Source organism: Centroberyx affinis, unplaced genomic scaffold (genome assembly GCF_046629955.1).
Source record: "Centroberyx affinis isolate AG114_WGS23_722 - 3 ecotype Tasmania unplaced genomic scaffold, CSIRO-AGI_Caff_v1 ptg002475l_1, whole genome shotgun sequence".
NCBI lineage: Eukaryota > Metazoa > Chordata > Actinopteri > Beryciformes > Berycidae > Centroberyx > Centroberyx affinis.
The window spans coordinates 51,754-74,376 of NW_027280707.1; the positions used below are offsets into that span (position 1 = coordinate 51,754).

Sequence of the window (22,623 nt, forward strand, 5' to 3'; positions counted from 1 at the left end):
CCCAGTGAAGCAAAGATGGTATTATCTCTCAGACCATCTCCACCAGCAGTTGTAAGTGACACAAAAGTGGTATCACCTACTGGTGAAAGGGTGTTAAAGACACGTAGAGTGTCTTTTGTAAGGATCCCCAGTAGAGAGGAGATTGTGGCTAGAAGAACAGTTAGACGCGCAACTCCAAGACCATCTCCACCTGAGTGTTCATCACCATCCAGTCTGTCCAGCACACCTTGTGGATCTCCCAGCGAAACAAAGCTGGTATTATGTCAAACACCAACTCCACCAGCATTTGTAAGGAAACCCAGCCTAACCGGGGTTTCCACTGAGGACAGTGACACAAAATTGATGTCACCTCCCTGTGTGTCTTCTGTAAGGATCCCTAGTAGGCAGGAGATTGTGGCCGATACACCAGATAGACACATATCTCCAAGCCCATCTCCACCAGCATTTTTAGGTGAGTCCAGCCTGAGCAGTAATGCTTCTGATGTGGTCTCTCCTACTGCTTCACAAGCTGTCTCAGCTACATCATCAGGAGTTGATATTACAGGAGGAGCTCCATCTGGGATAGTGATTCAAAGGATTGTAAATACACACAGAGTGTCTTCTTTAAGGATCCCCAGTCGAGAGGAGACTGTGAGTAGAAGAACAGATAGACACGCACCTCCAAGACCATCTCCATTTGACAGTTCTTCACCATCCAGTCTGTCCAGGACGCCCTGTAGAAGGATAATAATGAAAAAAGAAGCTCTGTCTACAACAGAGACAGAAACAATGGAGGTATTTCGTTTAGTCTTCTGTGGTATTAAGGAAGAAAATGGGCAGACATCTTTGACACCAGAGAGACAACAAACTCACAGTGTCTCTGTACAGACTAATGCTAATGCCTCACAAGCTGTCTCAGCTAAATCATCAGGAGTTAACATTACAGTTAGAGCTCCATGTGAGGCAGAGACTGAAGAAGCTGTGCACATACTGCATTCAGCCTTGATGTCTCCAGGAGAGAGGTCCTCAGCAAGTACCCCTGCAAGACTGCGGCTCCCACCCCTAGTGCAGAGAGCATCTCCAACACCAGTGAGAACCACCCCTCGTAGAATGGAGAAGCTGGTCCTTCCACCTATATTTCCTCCCTGCAATAACTAATTAACCAGGAAACCACTGATGAGATCGCCGTGGTTTTCCATAAATTCACTTCAATTCAATTCAATTAAATTCAATAAAAATATATAATAAAATTAATGAGGTGTTTTGATGTTTCATTCATTCTGCAGTAAAACGTGACCCATTTTGGAATCTCAACTAATGCAGTGTAACTATATCTTAAAATTTAAGCCTCTAACAAGATCAAGACAAAACATGTTGAATTAATATTATATTATTATATTCTATTAAAAAAATATTTTTATTCTGAAATATACGCAAATAAAAACTGATAAAACTGTGGATTTAGAGCAGGCCCTACTGCAGGCCTTGTCCAGTGTACTGTATTTTACATAATCATTCCAGTAATTAAAAAAACAACAATCTATAGCAGTCACTCATAGCATGCAAAAAGAATGTTTTCGGTGCTTGACTGTACTACAGATAATGCTTGCATAAAACGATGCACATGCATGTAGTGTGACAGCTAGATTTCAATTACAGCTATATAAACACTCCCCAGAATATACTACTTTCGACGGTGCTGTCTAAGACAGCGGTGCTGAATGCACTGGACTGCCTTTTAAAATGTGAGATTTATACAACTGTTTTCACAGCACATCTTTACTGGTATTCTAGGCTTATACATTGCCAAAATTGGCTTTCATCAGTGTACGAACATTGCTGACATCCACAATGTCACTGAGCATTCATTATGGCAAGGTGAGCGAGTCTCTCTTGCGTCATGGTGTTGCGCAGCCAGGTCTTCAGCCTACACAAGGCTGAAAGGTCGTTCCGATGCCGAAGATGCCGTACAGTATAACAGCATTCCCTCTCGTGTGATATTGCTTCAGTATACGCCTAACACTGCATATGCACACTTCAATTAGTATGTGCAATTTACTGACAGCATATATTTTTATTAATTAAATAGCCTATTTTGTATTTTATGAATGCATACGCTACAGCATATGTTGTGTTTATACTTTACTTTATTTAATTGGTTCAACAGTTTTATTTGCTAAGTTTTTCTTAAGATTTTTTTTGTTGTTGACATTTTTATGCTTTATTCGACAGAGTAACGGCCGAAATACATGGGACACGGACGCGGCGCGACACGTCTGCCGCGGAATGCCCGCAACAGAGCGCGTCCATAATAATCAACTGAAGCTGCTACACGGACCACGGAAGCCGCGCGCACCCGCGCGGGCATCGCGCGGCTCATCTCTATTTTTGCGCGTCTGGTCTATTTTTTCCCCTCTACGCGCGGCTACGCGGCCCTCAAACAGGTAAAAACTCCATAGAACTGTGTAAAAAACGAGTACAATCTGTTTAAAAATGATTAAAATAAATACCTCATTGTACCAGAGGCAATGTGATGCAGCAGAGCAACCTTGTGGATGTTTTTACATTGCACATTAAAATAAATAAATAAAATCAAAGTGTATCCATGATCCTGTAGTTAAAACGATCTAGTTAATTAATTCAGTACCAGTTAATATAGCCTAAACTTCCAAACCCTGCATAACCAACTGCATTATCACTTGGCAAAACTCAATATGCACACAGTGAAGCCGATCATCTATGTGGCACGCAACCACACGCTACAAAGACGGAGTCTGTATAGCAGAAAAAACCCCGCTCCGCCCCGCCTACGTGACGTGTCGTGTCCGTGTCCCATGTATTTCGGCCGTAAGTGCCATAAAGCTAAGTTCTATGTGGAGGAAATTACACTGTTATACTATTCTATGTCTTTTATTTCTTTAATATCTGTACTGTACTCTCTTTGTGTTATTATGAGAACTCATCTGTGTGAAAATTTACAAACTGCTGTTAAATCCTTTATCTCCGGAACCTGGCCATTCTGTTCATCATGTATCAAGCATGATACATTTCTCAGTTGAATGCTGTCTTTGTCTTCAGTAATTTTCCATTCTCCACCAGTTTGAGATAAACAAAGGTTCTGACCAGAGATGGCCTTGAGTGTCCGGTTGGAACTGGATTTTGTTATGCACAGATGCACCCTGATCGCATAATGTTTCAAGTATAAGAATGTGTCAGACTTCTCATGACTGGGATATTTCTACTTCTTGGCTATAAGACGGGTGGATAAATCAGAGGTGGAGGCCCTTTGCTGATCACACCTGTTGTGAATGCATCGTGCCTTGCTAGTAGTCCGAAGGTTGCCGGTTCGAATCCCTGGCCAAATGGCACAAAAATCTGGCAAAATGACAGCTGGCAACTGGAGGGTTGTCAGAGTCAATCAGATGCAAGCTCCTGCCATTGTGCCCTCAGACACAATGGCAGTTTATGGCCCTCAGCTTATGGCTGTGTGTTGGGTATGGGGTGTTTGGATGAATTAAATGCAGAAGATTAATTTCCCCATGGGGATTAATAAAGTAGTATTCTATTTTATTCTATTCTAATTTATAAAGAACTATTTGAAGCAGGGAAGGTAGTGAAGCAGCATTTCTTAGTTTGCTGCTATCCTATGATTTGAGTCAGTGGAGGGCAGATTGATTTACCCTAAAATAAAAAAAAATCCTTCATCCAGATTTTAACATAATCAACTCCATAACATTTCTTTTCATTGGATGAGCTTAGTTCTCAAATAAAATTAAAACCTAGTCAAGTAAGACTTCTCACCATAGCCAATATTTACAAAACTAGAAGGTAGTCTTATTCAAACTCAAACTGAAAAGTGACAAAGAAAACAACTAAATCAACTAAATCAAGCCTATACTCAAACTTCAATGTAACTAATCTATCTATCTATCTATCTATCTACAACATCAGTCTCCCGTTTCCCTTGGCAAAAATTCTAACAAATTCATCCATGTCTAAGATATTTGTTATTGATTTCTCATGGGCCAAGATCACCAAATTCCTCTTTCTTTCATGTAACATGGTGCGACGATAGGGGGCTAGAACTCGTGACAGTGTCGAGAAGGAACTCTCACATGATGCTGAAGACAAACCAATTACCAGGGCTGTTACATACAATTTATGCAACTCAGGAAAAGCTTCCTTATACTGCAGGTGTTTACACACAGTGGACAGGTCTGTTTCATTTGGACATTTCTTGACCAACATTGGTTTTGCAACAAGAATTTCATTTTTCAGAGTCAGACTCACATCGTCTGCCGCAGTGACAGCAAGCACATGCAGAGGGTGCAACAAGGTGGAATCTAGAAATGCACTAGATTTGGGTACAAGACTGGATATGGCTTTCATTAATCTGTTTTCCATTTCTGAAATGGCCCTGTCAAGGATGTTGAGCAGGGATCTTTTCAGAGACTGACAGGGGGTGATGGTGGGATCATCAGAATCTGTACGACCATAGTTGAGAACACTTTGACCAAGGTGTTTACTCAATGTTCTCCTTCTCTTTGGAGGATGTGAATCATCCCCAGCAGGTGCCTGAGAAAGCTCCGTCCAGCAATCATCTTTACGTATGTCTTTTAAGGACTCCAGTGATGCACCAACAACCTCACAAGCAGTGCACATATCCACAGACTCAGACTGTAGAATTGCATGCACTGGTTTCAAGACACCAAGCATCCACACTAGAAATTTGCCAATCTCAAATTAAGATGCCTCTTAATTTGAATTAACAGGCCTGATGCCTCAGTGCACAAATCAACTGTGGCATCATCATCCTCTGAGATCTCTGACAGGATAGTGAGAAGACGGTCTTCATTCTCAACAATGCACCTTGTCACATCATAATGGCTTGTCCAGTGAATTTCAAGCAGTCTTTTGAGGCTTTACAAGGCTCACCCTGCATGGCATGCACAGCCACTAAGTGTAACTGGTGGTTATAACAATGAATATAAGGAATATATCTAGCAAGCTTCTTTTGAAGCAATGCTTACACACCACCTCGTACTCCACTCATCACCGATGCACCATCATAACACTGGCTAACTGTTGTCAGCACTGTAGCCAGCATCAGAAAGATGTCTCAATATTTCAGTGGATATGTACTCAGCATCAAGTTGATGCAAGTCAAGCAACCCAATCAGATGCTCCTCTGGCATGGAATTACATACAAACTGAATCATTATGGACAAATTCTCAACATTACACCTGTCCCTAGTCCCATCACTTCTCATGCAAAACCCTGCAGAGTCAGCGTTTGCATACCTTTTCCTGACCTCTCCAAGAACCATGTTTTTCCAGTGTTTCAATTATCTTGTTTTGAATATCCTTAGAGGTGTACTTGGCATTTTTAGGTATACCCTTAGCAATATCAGCTAGCTTGTCGTCCTTCTCTAAGGTATATTCAAACAATTTCAAAAAATGACCCGCAGCAATGTCATCAGCATTGGTGTCCCAGTGGTCACGCTTTAAGGTTTCTGTTGTTCCACGGATCCCTAACTCGTTCACACACAGAAACTTAACTACACCACCAATGCTCTTGAAATAATATTGGTTCTTTTCAAGCTGTGTTTTACCTATCAGCATACAGTTGATGGTTTCCCCTGTTGCTGCATTTGTGCTCAGACCAGGTGGCTGCAGCCTGTACATGGCTGTATGTGGCTGGATGCATGCTTCTGTAACCCCCTGTCACGCTCAAGTGCTGCTTTCCAGTTGTCAAAACCACGTGAGGTAAAGACAACATCCCTCTAATTGGCAGGGACATATTTCCGACAGCGAAAACAGAGGCATGCATCCCGCAGAACAGAGTACTCCAGCCATGGTCGTGTGCAGTACCAGGCAGGATTGAATGATCGTAATATAGCACCGAATGTACGCTTTGGGTAGCTAGCTAATATTAGCTGGGATGGTGCATCGCCATTCAAGTCGCTAACCACGTGAGGTGGGGCTGCGGCAGCCAAGAGAGGGAACTTTAGGTTAAGAAATTAACCCCGGTTCTCTGAAACATGAGTGAGGTATCTCACTATGGGACACGCCCCCCGCGCTGTCCCCCAGAAGCTATTTTACACTACGCCAGTCTTGACTGGCAGACAGACGTGACGTCTGCTTCCCAGAGGAGGGACTTCCTCCTGCTATAAAAGCCTGACGTAATGTACTCCCTTCAGTCTAAGCAAGCACACCTCTTCCTCGCTCCAGGCAAGGAGGGTGGTCTGGTGAGATACCTCACTCATGTTTCAGAGAACCGGGGTTAATTTCTTAACCTAAAGTTCTCTTTCAACATTCGTTTCGGTATCTCACTATGGGATATAGTGACTCCTGTATTGCCAGACAAGCTTACCTTGAAGACTGGTCATAAACACATAGCCAGTTAAACAGGCATATTTGGCACTGAACCCGCTCAAGACTGTATGAGACAGTGTAGGCGCAGTAACATCCAATTTGTAGAATCTGGTGAAAGTGTGAGGCGTTGCCCAGCTGGCAGCCGCACATATCTCTTCAACAGAATCACCCTGAAACAGTGCCCAGGACGCAGCCATACTGCGGGTGGAATGGGCACGTAGACCTACGGGGGGTCGAAACCCCTTGCTATTATAGGCCATGGCAATAGTCCCCACGATCTAGTGTGACAAACGCTGCTTTGTAAGAGGCTTTCCCAAATGTGGTGTAGCCCATGACACAAACAGCTGCTCTGATTTCCTGAATCCAGCTGTCTTATCCACATAGGTGCAATGCTCGCACCGGACAGAGCGCATTATCCGTTCCTGCTCCTGCGTGGAGAAAGGAGGAGGATAGAAGGCCGACAGCTCAATAGGGTGGCATGATAACGCCGGGTTAAAAACCTTGGGCACAAACGTGGGATTAGGTTTTAGTAAATCCCCCATTAAAAAGTGCATACATGACGGGTTCTCTGACAATGCATGGATGTCACTCACGCGTTTAGCAGAGGCTAGCGCGAGTAATAAAGCCGTTTTAAAGGAGAGCGTCTTAAGCTCTATCTGTTGCAATGGCGCGAAAGGTGGGCGTGACAGCGCATCAAGCACCATTGACAAATCCCACGGGGCAGTTAAGTCTCTTGATACTGGCTGAAGGCGGCGCGCGCCTTTCATAAACTGGCAAACGAGAGGATGCTGGCCTGCCGTTTTGTCCCCAAAGCCTATGTGACACGCCGTTATAGCGGCTAAGTACACTTTGACAGTGGAGAATGCCAAGCCTTTATCCAGTAACTCCTGTAGAAATGTCAGGATGACAGGTATAGGGCTCTGGAAAGCCACTGCCCCAGCCTTTACGCACCAATCCTCAAACGCACGCCATTTGCCATCATATGCACGTGTAGAGGAGGCCCTGGCGCTCTGAATAGTCGCAATGACACTTCGTGGAAGCCCGGCGGTAGTCAAGTTTAACCTTTCACGGGCCAGGCCCACAGAGCCATGTGCTCTGGATGAGGATGGAAGATCTTCCCGCGCACCTGCGACAGGAGATCCCTGCGGAGGGGCAGAGGCCACGGCTGGCCGCGCAGCAGCTGAAATATCTCCGCTAGCCAGTGTTTTCCCGGCCAGCGGGGAGCTATTAGAATCAGAGTAAGGCCCCTCTCCCGCACCCTGGCGAGAGTAGGAGTGATCAGCTTTAATGGGAGAAAGACACGCGGCCACTCGTGCGCCAAGGCATCCAATCCCATCGGAGCGCTCTGAGCAGTCAGGGAATAAAACAGAGGACACTGAGCATTCTCCTCTGAAGCAAAGAGGTCTATCTCCACCCGACCGTACTCCTTCCATATTTGAGCCACCACCTCGCTGTGGAGTTTCCAATCCTTGTAGCGAGGGTTGCCTCTGGACAGTAAATCTGCCCCCCAGTTCAATATGCCCGGCACGTGCATGGCTCTCAGCGATAATAGGTGAGAGCTGCTCCACATAGTCAGTCTGTGTGCCAATGTGTGCAGATGACGTGAATGCAGCCCCCCCGTCTGTTGATATATGCCACTACTGTGGTATTGTTCGTTCTGACCAGAACATGCTGCCCTCTCAGAAAGGGCAGAAAATGTTTCAGTGCCTGTAAGACAGCCTGGAGTTCTAGGCAGTTTATGTGAACTAACCGCATCTGCGAACTCCATGTGCCATTTACTGTCCTGCCTTTGTGCGTGGCTCCAAAGCCCGCTAGAGAGGCATCTGTTGTAATAACTTTCCTTGCCAGGATCATTCCCATGGCAACGGCTCCAAGGGTGCAGAGCGAGGATGCACGCCATGGAAACCAAAATCTGGCGGTGGCCGTGGTGTGGCGGGTTCAGTTTGAGCGACGCAACCCACCGCTGAACCGGCCTCATGTATAGGCGACCAAGTGGAATGACTACCAGTGCCGAAGCCATCAGCCCCAGCAGCCTGAGACACATTCTGAACTTCAACATCGTCCCCATGCGAAAAAGTGCCAGACAAGCATGAGTTGGCCCTGTATCCTTGTTCAAGCATTTACAGCCCTTTGCCATGGTAGTTTGACAAGATGTCATCATACATCATACCGTTTTCGGTGATCAACTTTCAAATAAAAAAAAAAAATTCAATTTAGTTTGCAACGATTATGATTTTGGATATAAATCTGATTTCTTTGCTTTGCACGTTTTAGCTCATTTTGCAATGTGCATAGTTTTGGGTTGCAATAATTGTTTTCTTGGTTTGTGACCCCAAATGTCTTTGTGTTATCTGAACAAAATCCCCACCATAGCCATCTGCTCTGGACCTGGCAAGCACATTGAAATAGCACAACCTGTGGTTACTTCCCTAGTGTTGCCAGATGTACGATAATTATCGTATTTGTACGATAATTTTGCCTTCTGTACAATGTATGATCAATAATTCCAAAAGTCCCATAATGTACGATAATTTGATCATTTTGTGACACTTAGTATAAGTAGTCGTCTATGTCTATGCTATCGGATAGTAAAATATGGATCCTACGTCTGTGTTCACACATCTCTTCTCTCGTGACGTCTTTCCAGCCAATCATGCTTGTTGTGATGATGAACGTGAGTCCCGTGATGTGAACGTGAGTCACGTTCATCATCACAACAAGCATGATTGGCTGGCTGGCTCGCTCATTTGAAGAGAGTTTGCACGAGACTCGGGGGGACACATTTGTGTAATGGTAACAGAGTAACATGTGATGTGCCGATGAGTAGAGGTCCGCTGTGAATCCGTACTGATGCCACAGCATCAACGCTACCACCAAGAAATCAGGGTTACAGACACATAGAGTAGCCTATTTGAAGATTGCACAACGGTAGGCTCTTGTTCTCTTGGTTATGACTCACGTACGATAATTTCCCCTCAAATTAAAATACGATAATTTTAAACCTCTGGTACGATACTTTAACATTTCCCATCTGGCAACGCTGCTTCCTCACAGCCCATTTTAATCGCTTTAGTAAATCCCTGAACCCAGGAGAGAGAACCACTCTGGTGGGGCATCATCATGCAAAATCGTGCCTCTGTACATTATGATGCATAATCAAACATGTCTGATAAAATACAATGCTCCACAGTTTAAAGATATTTATTATCTTAAAACGGAATCACCAAAAAAGGAGAACCAGTTTACAGCAAAGTAGCACTGTGCAACTAGGCTACTCAAAAGTGACAGGACAATATGTTCCCACACCTATTAAAATCCCCTGTGGAAAGGCGTATTTACACTTATATAAATACATATCTGCTTGAAAACCAAGGGCTTCAACATGTTAAAAAACTATTACAGTGGTTGGTAGACTACTCTTGCCCATATAGACTCGCGAAGCCTAAGTCACAAGCCCAAGCCGAAGTCACAAATCTCAAAGTCATTGATCAACACTGAGATAGATAGATTGTCAGGCTCTCAAAGTCATAGGCTGTGAGTCACTCATTTTAATTGCTTTGTCAGCCTGATAGGCAACCTGACCAAGCCAGACCATGGGTGTCATAACTGACAACTGTAAAACACACATTGTAACTGTTCTTCCATAAAACGCCTATATACTGTGCACATTTTAAAATGATGCATTGGCTTGGTATGTGAAAAATAAAAATTAATCAACTGAAACAAAACATCAGTGATACATCGGGATGTCCGGGATGTTGTTGTGGCTTTTTCAAAGAGATTCTCTTGTTTTTTCCGAGGTTTATGTAAAGCTTGGTCAAGGTTGGGCTGCGGCCCTCACAGAGGCAAGAGCAGAATGAATACGAACATGGAGCCTGTTCTCAAAGTCATAGCCAGCATAGTCCTCCTGCATAATCCATAAAAAGAAAAACATAATGCAAATTATCAATCAAATCTTTGTGATAATTTTAGCAATTGCAAAGTGTAAATGTTCAGAAATCTGCATGCAAAAGGCAATCCAATGAAGAGACCTACTGTACCTTGGCCTGAAGCATTAGCATTTGACCCTTCCCTGCAGACTGAGACAAACGGAATGAAACATTTAGACTACATGACCCCAAAATCTCAGATAAGACAGTTTTTCACACAGATGACTTACCTCTGGGATGTCCAGTAACACACAGCCCAGTTCATAGCAGGAGTAGGGCTGCACATAGGAGTTGCTCAGACGGCCCACCTCATCTCTTGCAGCCAGATGGAAATGCTGTAAGAATCAATCATAAGACACTAGATAAAACGAGTAACAACCGTAATCGCCACAGTATTGACTACTTTGTGATGCTCTCAGTGTTACATTAGTATATTGTTCTGAGGCGTGAGTGCACCTGAATGGCATCTTTGATGTTATGAAGACATTTGTTTATGGCACCAAGAAGCAGGTTTTTCAGGCCGGCACATGAGGCGTCATCAATTCCCTGCAGAACTGAAACAAGATAATAACAGTGTGGCTGCATCCAATGACACAAGACCAAACAAGGCAACAAGATAAACAAAAACTCTGAAACAGTGATTTGAGTGTTACACGATAACCCTTCATCTGTGTGTTTGTAACATCTGACAGGGCAGTACCTTGTGTCATGGTCTGCAGCTTGGAGGTGGAGCAGTTGGGCAGAGCTTTCCACAGGTAAAGAATCTCAATCACAGCCAGGATACACAGTTCCTTGGATGGACTGGGATTCCTTAGCTTCTCAGCCTGTCAAAATGTGTATACACACACAATATAATACTTGCATATTATGCAGTGTATTGTATGCTGACAATGTCCATTGTCATTGTCATTTTGTCATTTTATACTTACTGTGAACAACTCAAATGTGTCACATTGCAACCCAAATTTCCCAATTTGCAGTAGAGAATCAACTGGGGACATACTCACCCTCTTCATAGAGAACAGCTCTATCTGATTATTCTTGCGTTTGAAAAGTCTCTGGACGTCCTTGAAGACAGCTGCAGCTCCCTCCAGATCACCTGTGGCTCCTTGGCACACTGCACAGCACCACAAAATATAATAAGGCTTTAGAGCCAATACAGACTCACAAGAGCTACGCTTAAAGCCTAATTCATATGTACTGTTACTACCTCCAGTTAAATAGGCGTAGTAGCACTGGGACCAGCGAGACTCAGTCTTCAGTCGCTCAAAAGCCCTGTAGGCATCTCTGAAGCTCAGCTCAATCATGCTGCACCAACCTAAAAGATCAGCCATCAGACATTATTATGGTGCAGACAAGTGCAAGTCAGGTGGTTTGGAATCTGAGAGGAAACAGTACCTATTTCATATAAACACACGTGCTGAATCTCCCTCTGGTCTGTGGCCAGGTCTAAGGCATCATTGAAGGACGTCAAGGCACTGTTGATCTGGCACTAGAAAAGGGAACTCTGTGGTGTGAATTACAGACTGACACAATATTGTACTTTCCCCAAGTCTGGACAATAGGCCACACAGCAGCAGATACTAAGATATATTCTTAACATGTACATACCTCTAGGCGCTGTACTCTGCCTTTAAAAAACATGAAGAGGGAGGAGTTGGGATAGACAGCCTCCCTCTGTTGAAGAATGGATTTGGCCTCCATCAGCCCTGCCTGTGTGTCTGTGCCATCCAGAGCAAAGAAGGGCTGCACTACTGTGTGGTACCACAGGAGGGCCAGCCTGCATAGGAAGCACAGACACTGGAATTAGTGGGAATGTACAAAATGAGATATCCACCATTTAAAAAGGTGACAGCAGCTCTTACAAAATCACAACAATTTATGGTGCTTTTTAAGTCTTTGGCTGACAAATGATAACACTTTTACCCACCATATTTTCACTATATTTAAAATATAGTACTATAGTTGAGATGTTTCAGTTTTTTATTTTTTTTCAAAATGTATATAACAAAAATTCAACACTTGTTTTTGCTCCCATTTTTCATGAGTTGAAATAAAAGATCGAAGACTTTTTCTATGCACACAAAAGGCTTATTTCTCTCAAATTTTGTTCACATATTTGTTTAAATCCGTGTCCAGTGAGCACTTCTCCTTTGCCAAGATAATCCATCCACCTGACAGGTGTGGCATATCAGGATGCTGATTGAACAGCATGATTATTGCACAGGTGTGCCTTGGGCTGGTCACAATAAAAGGCCACTCTAAAATGTGCAGTCTCAGACGATCTCGCAGGTGAAGAAGCCGGATGTGGAGGTCCTGGGCTGGCGTGGTTACATGTGGTCTGCGGTTGTGAGGCCGGTTGGATGTACTGCCAAATTCTCGTAAACAGCATTGGAGACGGCTTATGGTAGTGAAATGAACATTCAATTCACGGGCAACAGCTCTGGTGGACATTCCTGCAGTCAGCATGCCAATTGCACGCTCCTTCAAAACTTGCGACATCTGTGGCATTGTGTTGTGTGATAAAACTGCACATTTTAGAGTGGCCTTTTATTGTGACCAGCCCAAGGCACACCTGTGCAATAATCATGCTGTTCAATCAGCATCTTGATATGCCACACCTGTCAGGTGGATGGATTATCTTGGCAAAGGAGAAGTGCTCACTAACACGGATTTAAACAAATATGTGAACAAAATTTGAGAGAAATAAGCCTTTTGTGTGCATAGAAAAAGTCTTTGATCTTTTATTTCAACTCATGAAAAATGGGAGCAAAAACAAAAGTGTTGCATTTATATTTTTGTTCAGTATATATAGCGTTATCATTATTGAACTGACAAACCCTAAACTTAGTTGATATGACCAAGTTTCTTCTGCTGACTTTAAAGATAGGAGCCAAGGAGCCAACACATGTGTATTTAGGAATTAAGACTTATTCATTGCCATGGCAATGGTTGGGGAATTTATTTAGCCAGGAGCCAGCATCTCTCTACTATTAAAGTTGTTCACTTTTAGACCTGACAGGGCTTTACTTTAATGCATTTCATTGCTTTTGGATTCTGCTGTGGATGTGTGGGTGGCATTAATATTCACCCAATTCCATATGGCTGAAAAAATGTTTACTCATAGTGTAATATCCTGGTAATTTAGGATCACTGATTTCCATTTCCAATCACACACAAACCAACAACACAAGCTAGCATATCATCTCACAAGGAAGACGTACCTTCCTTCACTCTTGTAACAGGGTTCCCACATTCACTTGGGCATCAAATTCAAGGACTTTCCAATAGGCCCTTTTCATATCGTCATGGCTTACTGACAAACCAATCCAAAAAAATAAAAAATAAAAAATTGTAATGGCTACTAGCACTAGATACATAATGTAAGAAATTAAAATTTGGGACAGGTTGTGGAGCGATTTAGTGAAGGGCAGAGCTGGCAACAGGAAGTTGTAATGCACCGTTTTCTCAATGCAGAAGCATTGAGAAACAGAATGTGAAAAGGGCCTATTACTTTCAAGGTATCGTTTGGTGAAATTCAAGGACTTGACATTGTCTTGTTTTGGAGTAAGACACGGCATTGGTCAGAATTAGAAATTTTAGAGGCCTCGTTTTTTTTAATCTGCTACATCAACAAAAATACTCATGATACATTGTCAGAAAAAAAGGTACAACTCTGTACCTTTGCACCTTGCACCTCTTCCACCAAAAGATACAACTCTGTACCTTTTTCTGAGTATAGGGTTTTCCTTGGGATGTGAAGTGTTGACCGTAGGAAGTAGAGATCCAGAGAGCTGAGGCATATTGATGAATTTAGGTGCTATATTTAAATTTTTAAAAATCAAGTACTTTCTAATTTATTTTATTTTTCTCAAATCCACAAATCTTCAAAGATTTCCAAGGCCTGTGGAAACCCTGTAGCATTTATGTTGCCAAATAGTAACGAGATGAACAAACAAGATGAAAGCAAGTTATGACACCCTACTGCTCTCTGCAGGGACATGTGGCACACCTACTCACGTAGCTAAGGGGGCCTTCATGTCCTTACTTTCACTGGCATACGTGAGGGCTGACAGGCCTTGGAGACGGTCGCCGGGGAAGCCCAGCAGGTTGACGATCTTCAACAAGTGTGGCGGCACCATGGAGATACAGAGATGGAAGAGGCCATAACCAAAGCTGACCGAACCCTTCAGCCTATCCAGAGCTTCAGGGCTGATCCCGTCCAGGCGCTGGGAGGGGCTTGGCCCAGGTGGAGCAGCGTGGTTGTGGTCGGACTGGTCAGAGGAGGACAACAGAGATGGAGATGGCAAACCTTGTTGTTCAGAGGCTCTCCGTTTGCTGCCCTCCTGCAGCTGAGTAATATCACTGTAGCACTTGTTGTACATCTTCCAGGCTTTACGGAGGATCCAGCCTCCTTTGATGTATGCTGTTAGGGGATCGGATTAGAGATTAAGTCACTAAATGGTATTATCTTTTGCAATGGCATGCTGGTATTCAGATAAAACAAAGAACAAAAACACATCTATTAATATTATAACTCAAATTAGCGTACTGCACAACTCATTCATTTCACTCCACATCAAGTTAAAAGACTTCAATGGTTCACAAAGACTGCAGAGTCTTACCTGACAGCTCTTGTTTGATGAAAGACAGCACTGCAAGGTAAACCTGGCAGTCTGCAATGATGATCTGCCTCTGTAGGCGATCCACTGCAGCCACCCCTGACCTCTGGGAGTCCATCTGCCCACACAAAGGCCACACAGATTGGTATGACAGGCAGACAAATGGCAGACCTGGGAATTTCTGTACAGTATAAACTGCTACATTTCATGCAGACTGTCAAGTGTGTCAATTTCTGTTCATCCCTTAACTAGCATACATTTGTGTTGTGTGACAGAGGGAGGAGAAGGGTAAAGTCAACAGGCATGTTTGCCTACACATAATGCCAGTATATTTGCAGTGTGTTTTGAAGTGGTTAATGTTACTCACACTCCTCTTGATCTTGTTTTTGATTGTTTCAATGACTCCAGTGTTCTCACTCTCACACAGTCTCTCTGTGGCCTTGAGGTCCTCAAAGGCCATCTGCATTTTCTCCTCTTCAAACGTCATCATGGCATTCTACAAAAGGTAGCCAGATAAACAAACCTGTTCAACAAGTGTAGCAAAACGACCGCTAGCAAGTCACACATCTTAGATTTAGAAGAAAAATCCCAATCCATGACTGACAAAAGTCACCAAAGCAGGAAAACAAAACCAAATTGGACAAGTCACTCTAATACTGGTTCAGATTTCATAGAATCAATGCTTCAGATTGTGAAGGATTGATGATAAACTTGTGGAACAGATGAAGACAACATACAGCAGGAACCAGGTGCATGGGCACAATTTGACCAAGGAGGCCAATGACAATTGCCAATTTAATATAAAGTTCGGTCACTAAAAATGTAATCCATCATCAAGCAATAAATTATCAAATTCAGTACACATCCATATATTCTGAAAATAGGAAACTCTCCATCTATTTTTTAGCACTGTAGGACTCATTGAATTCACAAATTCATCATTCAATTCAAGTCTGTTATTGCTATTGCTATTGCTAGTCCTTCTCTACTATCTCCTTTGTGGCACAAGCAGTTTAATGAATCAGTGTAACTTATTACACACCAAGCCCAAGTTCTCCAGACTACGCTATGCCAACCTGTTAAATTACCTATTGAAAGTCTCACTGCCACTTCAACAAGTAAGAGGGGTTAATTTTGGAAGGTGATTTTAAGATGGCCGAAATATTAAAGTGTCACATTGGGCCATCTTCTGGATAAAGTTGAAGATGAAAATACAGATCTAAATTTTAAAATCATCTCTCACCTCATGATGACTGATTTTTGCAGTATCATTTGCAACTGTTAGTTGTATTGATTCCAGTAGCATAGAGGTGACCCTCCTCTTGTCCTACCAGCTTTGTCATATTATGCTTTGTCACTTTTATTTTTCTCAGCACTTTGAACAGGTGGCTCTCCTTAATGCAGACTTATGCACACAATAAGGCTGGTGTCGGACAGAGACAGACACTCTTGGGAACACTGATACCGTGTTGTAATGTGATTTGATTCATATTTAGGTTTTGAGGTTGTTAAGATTTATGCAAAACAAAAAACAAAACAGGTAATCCAAATTAGTCAGCCACATGTTTGTTTTTGTGCCAGCCAACATTAATATCCTGGCTTTGTGCCTGGCAGGAACACAAGGGAAATTCCTAAGTGCCATTATCTAACTAAAATAGCAGTGTGCTGCTACAGGATGTTGCATCTCTACTCACCAGAAAACTAACAAAACTGGCCCCAAAACTCATTAAAGGACTGTGGTTTCTGAAAGAGAGGGACATACAGAGAAATGGTTAAGTGGCATGACAACAGAGACATGCCATATAAACAGTTAACCAACAGAGCTAAAAAAAAAAAAAAAAAAAAAAAAAGAAGAAGAAGGAGAAAAAAAAAATGTGTTAAGCCTGTTTCGCATATCAAGCAATAATCTATCCTCTAGCAATTTCCTCTGAATTGGTTCACTGTGAAAACATGAATAGGTTGAGGTCAAAAGTGCCACAGTTAGAGAAAAGCAATTTGGTTCAAAGGCAATGTGATTTCTGAGGGGACAAATATCCCTTCATAGTGTTGGTCTTGACTTAACATAACACTGAACTGCTTACCTAATCTCCAGGCTTATAACGCAGCACACACTACAAGTACAACAGGACCAGGGAAATTTAGCAGTAAGCCAAGTTAATACAGCTAGTCACAAGTTCACTCTCAGTTGCTGTCATGTGTCACCGAGTTCCCTCCGTCTTCCTTGATGATGCAACAACCACAGTATGACACCCAGTGCTACATGTAATTAGTGGGAGAGGTGACATTTAGGCTTCACCAGGAGTCAGGACACACACAGGCTGCCCTTCTGTGTCATTAAATCAAACCAATTATTAAACTTGAAAGCTAACCCCAATAGATAACCTTAAAGTAACATGTTGTGATTGATAAATTGCCCTATCTCCTCTGAAAATGCTCAATCCTGCAACCAGAAATTGGACTCTATTACTTTCCTGGTAGGACTGTAAAGAGTGTGGATTAGAAGGTATTTTTGAGGTTGAACCTTGATCTCTTAACACTGAAAATCCAATAAATATATCTTAGTTTCATGCAACAAGCTTTGACAGGTACAGAGATCCAACCATTCACATGTGGTTGCAGAAGACATGAGGAATGTAAAGGGGCCAAGATGAACAGCTTTTAGCAACACAAGCTGGTTTAAAGTAGCTGAAAGCCAATTTCTGTGGCATGGCAGGAATGCTGTTAAGCACATTGAACTACTGCCTCTTCCACAGCTCTGACAATTTTGTTCATTCAGATTCATGGTTACAATGTGTTGTAGCTTGTGTGTCATCATCCATAAAGCACTCTGGTGAGAGAATTATTATAAACAATAGAGTCAGCTGGCTGACAGGTATGTTACAGTATCATGAGAGCCTCAAGGCAGAGATGATGTCTGAGGGTGAGTGGTCGAGTGTGAATATTTGTTAAGGGTGTTGAACAAGATTAACTTGCCTACTCATTGTCACCTTTTCATATGGTGCTACCAGATAAGCATAACAATGATGTTGGGGTTTTGTCTGTTTATGCAAAGCACAGACAGTGAGGATACTGGAATGTCTTTTTGCATTTTACTTGTCTGTCTGAGACCATATGCTGTTCTGAAACATTACATCAAATCTTAAAATTGTCATAATATTTCAAAATCCGCTGCTACAATACAGGGCTAGAAACAGCGACGATAAACACTGCAGCCTTCTGTCATATAAATGTTACACGTGGGTTTCCCAGACAACAGAAGAAAAATAAAATTCAGGATCAGGATGTTGTTATTGTCTCTGGAAAAGCCACACAGACCTGTACGCTCTGAAGAGCTCGTCGCTCTCCTTGAATCCATTGTTGAGAAGCATATTGATTCCCTTCAGTGCCAATTCTGCGTCGTCGATACAGTCCGTCTTCTCCCCCTCAACACTTCGCCGGGTTGGTTCTGTTGTGTCCGCCATTGAGATGTCCGATACCGAAGGCGAGGAACTGAACGCGGCCGGGGAGGGAGGGGACGTTTGGTTAGTTGACTTGCAGACAGAATAGTCTCAGCCAGTGGCGCAGTTTTGAGCATACACAAAGTGGTATTACATCCATAGCCTCACATGGCCAGAATAAGCGACCTGGTCCACACAATAACACTAATGTCAATGTGTTTCCGTTTGCCTTTTTCCCCCACAGCTGATCGATGTTCCGTATTCTGCCGCCGGAGCGTTGGTTCGTGCGCAGAGAGAGGGCGCGCGCGCTGTGGTGGCCGGTGGGGCGTTCTGAAGGGAAATACGATGCCTTCAAGTGCTCTCGGAATTATCATTATTCAGATTTGTTTGGACATGAACGAACGACCTAACAACACTGATGACTGGGAAGGTAGGAATTAAAAAAAAAAAACCCGGGTTGCCGAGATGTGACATTTAGGGGACAGAGGGCATTGAAGCCATGTCACCAACTCATGGTAAATGTTTTGTGTATATATATTATTAGAATCTATTGTTGTTTGTAATTCCGTGTAAGTAGTTAGTTGTTGTTGTGTCCATTTTCACTTTTTCTTTAACTTTTAGTTGTCATGCTTATTGTTTTTTTTTTTTATTAATTAATTTAAATCAGTAATTAGGCTACAGCCTGATTCTCTCCTCTTCCTTCTGCAGCTGCAGCACAAAGTAGGCTACATCTACACGCCGCTTGATTTCTAAAACAAAACCACCACCAAAAAAATAGTACACCACAGGCCACAGGGTGTGTCACTACCCGATCTGTCGCTACCCGATGCGCGACTCATCTCTCATGCCACTTTAAAACGACAGCCTTGGCCATCATCTTACCCTAACCTCAGCCATACGGGCTCCTTGCCTAAACCCAACCGGCGCATGCGCGACTCAGATCGGGTAGTGACTCAGATCGGGTAGTTACAGGGTGCATTAATTATTATTTCCAACCAAAAGTACTTGAATGACACTTTCCATCTAGGAAGTAGGAACTTACGAAGAGCCCTTGAAGGCAGCAATAGCGCGGGCGTGATGGTGTTGAGCAGGTTTGAGAAATGCCTGTCATCGAAACCTGACGAGGATCCAAGTTTACAATCATGTTCCACCTTGTCAAATTATAGCGATGTTATTAGGCACGGCCAGTGTATTTGAGCTAACGAGGGTTTAAGCAGCGTTGAGAAAGTTACACCTGCTGACAGCCTCAACCAGTGAACCACTTTTACCTCAACCTACTCTAATTTAAACTTTTGATTAATTACTTTTTGATTAGGCTACTCTGTCTCCGAAATGTAGGCCTATAAAATATGAAGATAAATCGACACTATTTAAATTTACACCCGGGGATTTGAATCAGCATAGCATTAAATATGAGACCTACTCAAAGAATTGCAAATTATATTCGTCTATATGAAATCTCAAAAGTTATTCAAGAATTATTCACGGACTTCTCTAAAATACTCTAAATGTCCCATTGCATGAAATCTGTTACTTGTCACCATGATCACAAGGCAACAATGAACATTATTTTTAATGTAAGAACAGAGGGATGCAACAGCAAAATAAATCAGATTCAGTATGTCTGCTGTGTTTTATAAAGACCTTTCTCAAGATCTACTCATGGCATACAATATTTATAAAGCACAGGTTATAAAAGGGTTCACAAATGAATAATATCAGTGGTCACTATACAGGAATGCATGTAAAGAATATGTCCAATAATCATGCATGTTTTTTTTTTCTTTCACAAATTTTAGCACAAATGTACAAAGCACTGAGGTATACACTTGCTGGGGAATCAAAATAAAAGCATTTTGTTTTTCTTATTTTACTAAAAAACATATTCTAGTAATATGGACTAAATGGTCCCAAACATGACCGGTCAGAACTTTGAGACTAATGCTAACTATAAATAAAATTTGGCAGACAATGCTCCAGAAAATTAAATACATACTTTTCTCTGTTGTAACCAACATTCACAACCACACACAACATCTCTATGCATGCATAGGAATGCAAAATGGAATATGAGTTCATGACAATGGCAATACAACACGTGTAAAACCATGTGATTTCAAAGCCTGTGTGAAGAGTCCATGTCTACTCAAACTAGTTAACATGCAGAAGTATACATGCTCACATAAAGACTCTGACTTGAGCACCATGGATTTAAACTGCAAATTATTCTAACACAAACTTTTGAGTCCAAAGAATGAGTTGAAGAAAGACGTCAACTAATAATGCCGATCACCATTAAAGCACCATCACAAATGGCATATAATCGGTTTTCTTAAAGTGCGGGGTACTGCTCATACTGCAAGGTGGTGATAATGCAGCCCTGATCTATCACAACCATATTCAGTAGCATTTGATTGTAGATAGAGAATAAATGCACCGACACATCTACAAACCAGATTGTAAAACATCTATTAGAATAAAATGGTGACACAATACATGATTTTTTATCACAAAATAAATATAGAAATGTTTAACAGAGCAACAAATATTATGATTCTGTAAGCCGCTGCTCATATCTCCATTGTATACATACACACACACACACACACACACACACACACACACACACATACACTCACTCTTACTGTACATACTCACATTCAAACACACTCATAATATATACATTCTTACACATATACACATTCTCTGTCTTGGTAACAGATTGCACATGGTTGCCAGTGGACATGGTCCCAAGGTTTGGTGAGGATGCAGTGAGATGTTTTGGGTCAGCCTGCTGGACACTCTCTGAGGTTGACAGGACCAAACACCCCCGGCAGCCTGTCGAAGGAGACCGGGTCGCCGTTGATCCTCATGTCCTGGATGCATCCCACAAAGGATGATGTGACAGGGAGGGTGTGGTGCATGGACGTCTCTGCAGCAGAAAGTTAGGTTAGTTATGTGGTGAACTTGTGAGTGATATCATCGTTCCGGCTCATTTGACTGCATTTTATTATTCTGTCTGTCTGTCTGCCTGTCTGTCTATCGATCTTTATTGAGATATTTGGTAGCCATATTTTGCTGATTCATCACTTTTCTAGGACTCATGTCAAATTCACTGATTTTATTAATTTCCATGTTAATGTTTGCTCACAAAACAGACATCCATCCATCTATCTATCTATCTATCTATCTATCTATCTATCTATCTATCTTTTTTACAAATGTATTTTATTCTTGTGCAGTTGCCTGAGTGCCTTTAATCTGGAACTAGATAGATACATAATGGGCCAACTAACCAACTAAATGATAGGTCAGTTCAGCATCTGCCAATTTCCCCTTAGCACTCACCAGGAATGCCACCCACATACAGGGGGTCTTTGGTCAAAGTGGTGGGGGAAGATGGTGGCCCGATCTTGTAATTGCCCAATGTGTCCACATGCAGTTGCACAACATTTTTCCTCTTGATCACTAGAAGAGACACAGACAGTCACTTATTACAAAGTAAGATAAATCAGTGTCTTTGGTGCTTAGGCAACAATCTCAGTTTGTGCTGAATGATGATCCTGTTAAAAGTGACTGCATGCGTTTTACCTGAAATTTTATGGAACGTTCCGTCACACAAGGTAGTCTTGGGCAGGACTGACACCCTGAATTCCCCTTCTCCATTGTTCACCTGTGCCACTACCTGCAGATTATAAGAGTTTGTCCAAACACAGTGGATCTAATCAGATGTGTAGGGTTTGCAATAGTAAGTAAAATCACCTGTTCATTTAAGTCAAGTATGAATTTACAACATATTTGTATGTGTTATCATAAAGGCCCAACAAGCACATAAGTCACAATTGCACAACTACTGACTATGTTTATTACATAGGAATGTAGACATTTATTTCATTCTCAAATTGACTGAATGAGCTCTTGATGCAAGCACAGACATTTAGAGATGTTTTTCAGCAAGTCCTACTGAAGTCCAAGAGCCAGTGTTTTCCAAAAACTGATTGTGTTTGGGGCTTTAAATTAGTAGCTGGCAAGAAAAAGCACATGATGTCCCAGCCTTATGAGGCCTCACCTCTCCTCTGAGCATGTAGATGCTGAGATAGTGGCCCATAGTGGGTCCATGCCGGGTCCTGCTGGAGTCAACATGAAGCAGGATTCCAGTCAGACTCCTTGGGCGGATGTCAAACAGCAGCTCAAAGCTAGAGCCCACAACATAGGAGTCATCTGAAATACGGGAAAGTGATGTCATCATCAACGTTGTCATCATTGTAATCGTTGTCAACA

At 42.4% G+C, this 22,623-nt stretch overlaps 2 protein-coding genes across 2 annotated transcripts in view; both read right to left on the reverse strand.

The window, feature by feature from the left end:
* Positions 1–9,547: 9,547 nt before the first annotated feature.
* Positions 9,548–18,619, reverse strand: LOC139656422 (tetratricopeptide repeat protein 39C-like). Its single transcript, XM_071533997.1, has 14 exons — positions 18,221–18,619; positions 16,600–16,648; positions 15,273–15,401; positions 14,909–15,023; positions 14,304–14,709; positions 11,895–12,063; positions 11,682–11,775; positions 11,494–11,601; positions 11,291–11,400; positions 10,984–11,107; positions 10,740–10,837; positions 10,514–10,618; positions 10,395–10,433; positions 9,548–10,261 (listed from the first exon to the last, which is right to left on the reverse strand). The coding sequence occupies exons 1-14, from the start codon at positions 18,364–18,366 to the stop codon at positions 10,172–10,174; spliced, it is 1,782 nt and encodes a 593-aa protein (XP_071390098.1). The 5' UTR covers positions 18,367–18,619; the 3' UTR covers positions 9,548–10,171.
* A 1,371-nt stretch (positions 18,620–19,990) lies between these two features.
* Positions 19,991–22,623, reverse strand: part of LOC139656412 (laminin subunit alpha-3-like) — a 58,301-nt gene continuing 55,668 nt past the window's right edge. Inside the window, exons 74-77 of the mRNA XM_071533975.1 lie at positions 22,412–22,563; positions 21,934–22,027; positions 21,691–21,810; positions 19,991–21,274 (exon numbers count right to left, since the gene is read on the reverse strand). Of these exons, the coding sequence (XP_071390076.1) occupies positions 21,129–21,274; positions 21,691–21,810; positions 21,934–22,027; positions 22,412–22,563 (512 nt within the window). The 3' untranslated portion in view covers positions 19,991–21,128. The remainder of the gene's footprint in view (positions 21,275–21,690; positions 21,811–21,933; positions 22,028–22,411; positions 22,564–22,623) is intronic.

What these genes read in the sequence shown, in the direction of transcription:
- LOC139656422 (XM_071533997.1), bottom strand. Translation starts at nt 18,366, where the DNA reads ATGGCGGACACAACAGAACCAACCCGGCGAAGTGTTGAGGGGGAGAAG. An exon ending in AAAACAAGATCAAGAGGAGT is followed by an intron (nt 15,024 to 15,272) that starts GTGAGTAACATT and finishes TTGTGTGGGCAG; the next exon opens with ATGGACTCCCAGAGGTCAGG. An exon ending in GCAGAGTACAGCGCCTAGAG is followed by an intron (nt 11,776 to 11,894) that starts GTATGTACATGT and finishes TCCCTTTTCTAG; the next exon opens with TGCCAGATCAACAGTGCCTT.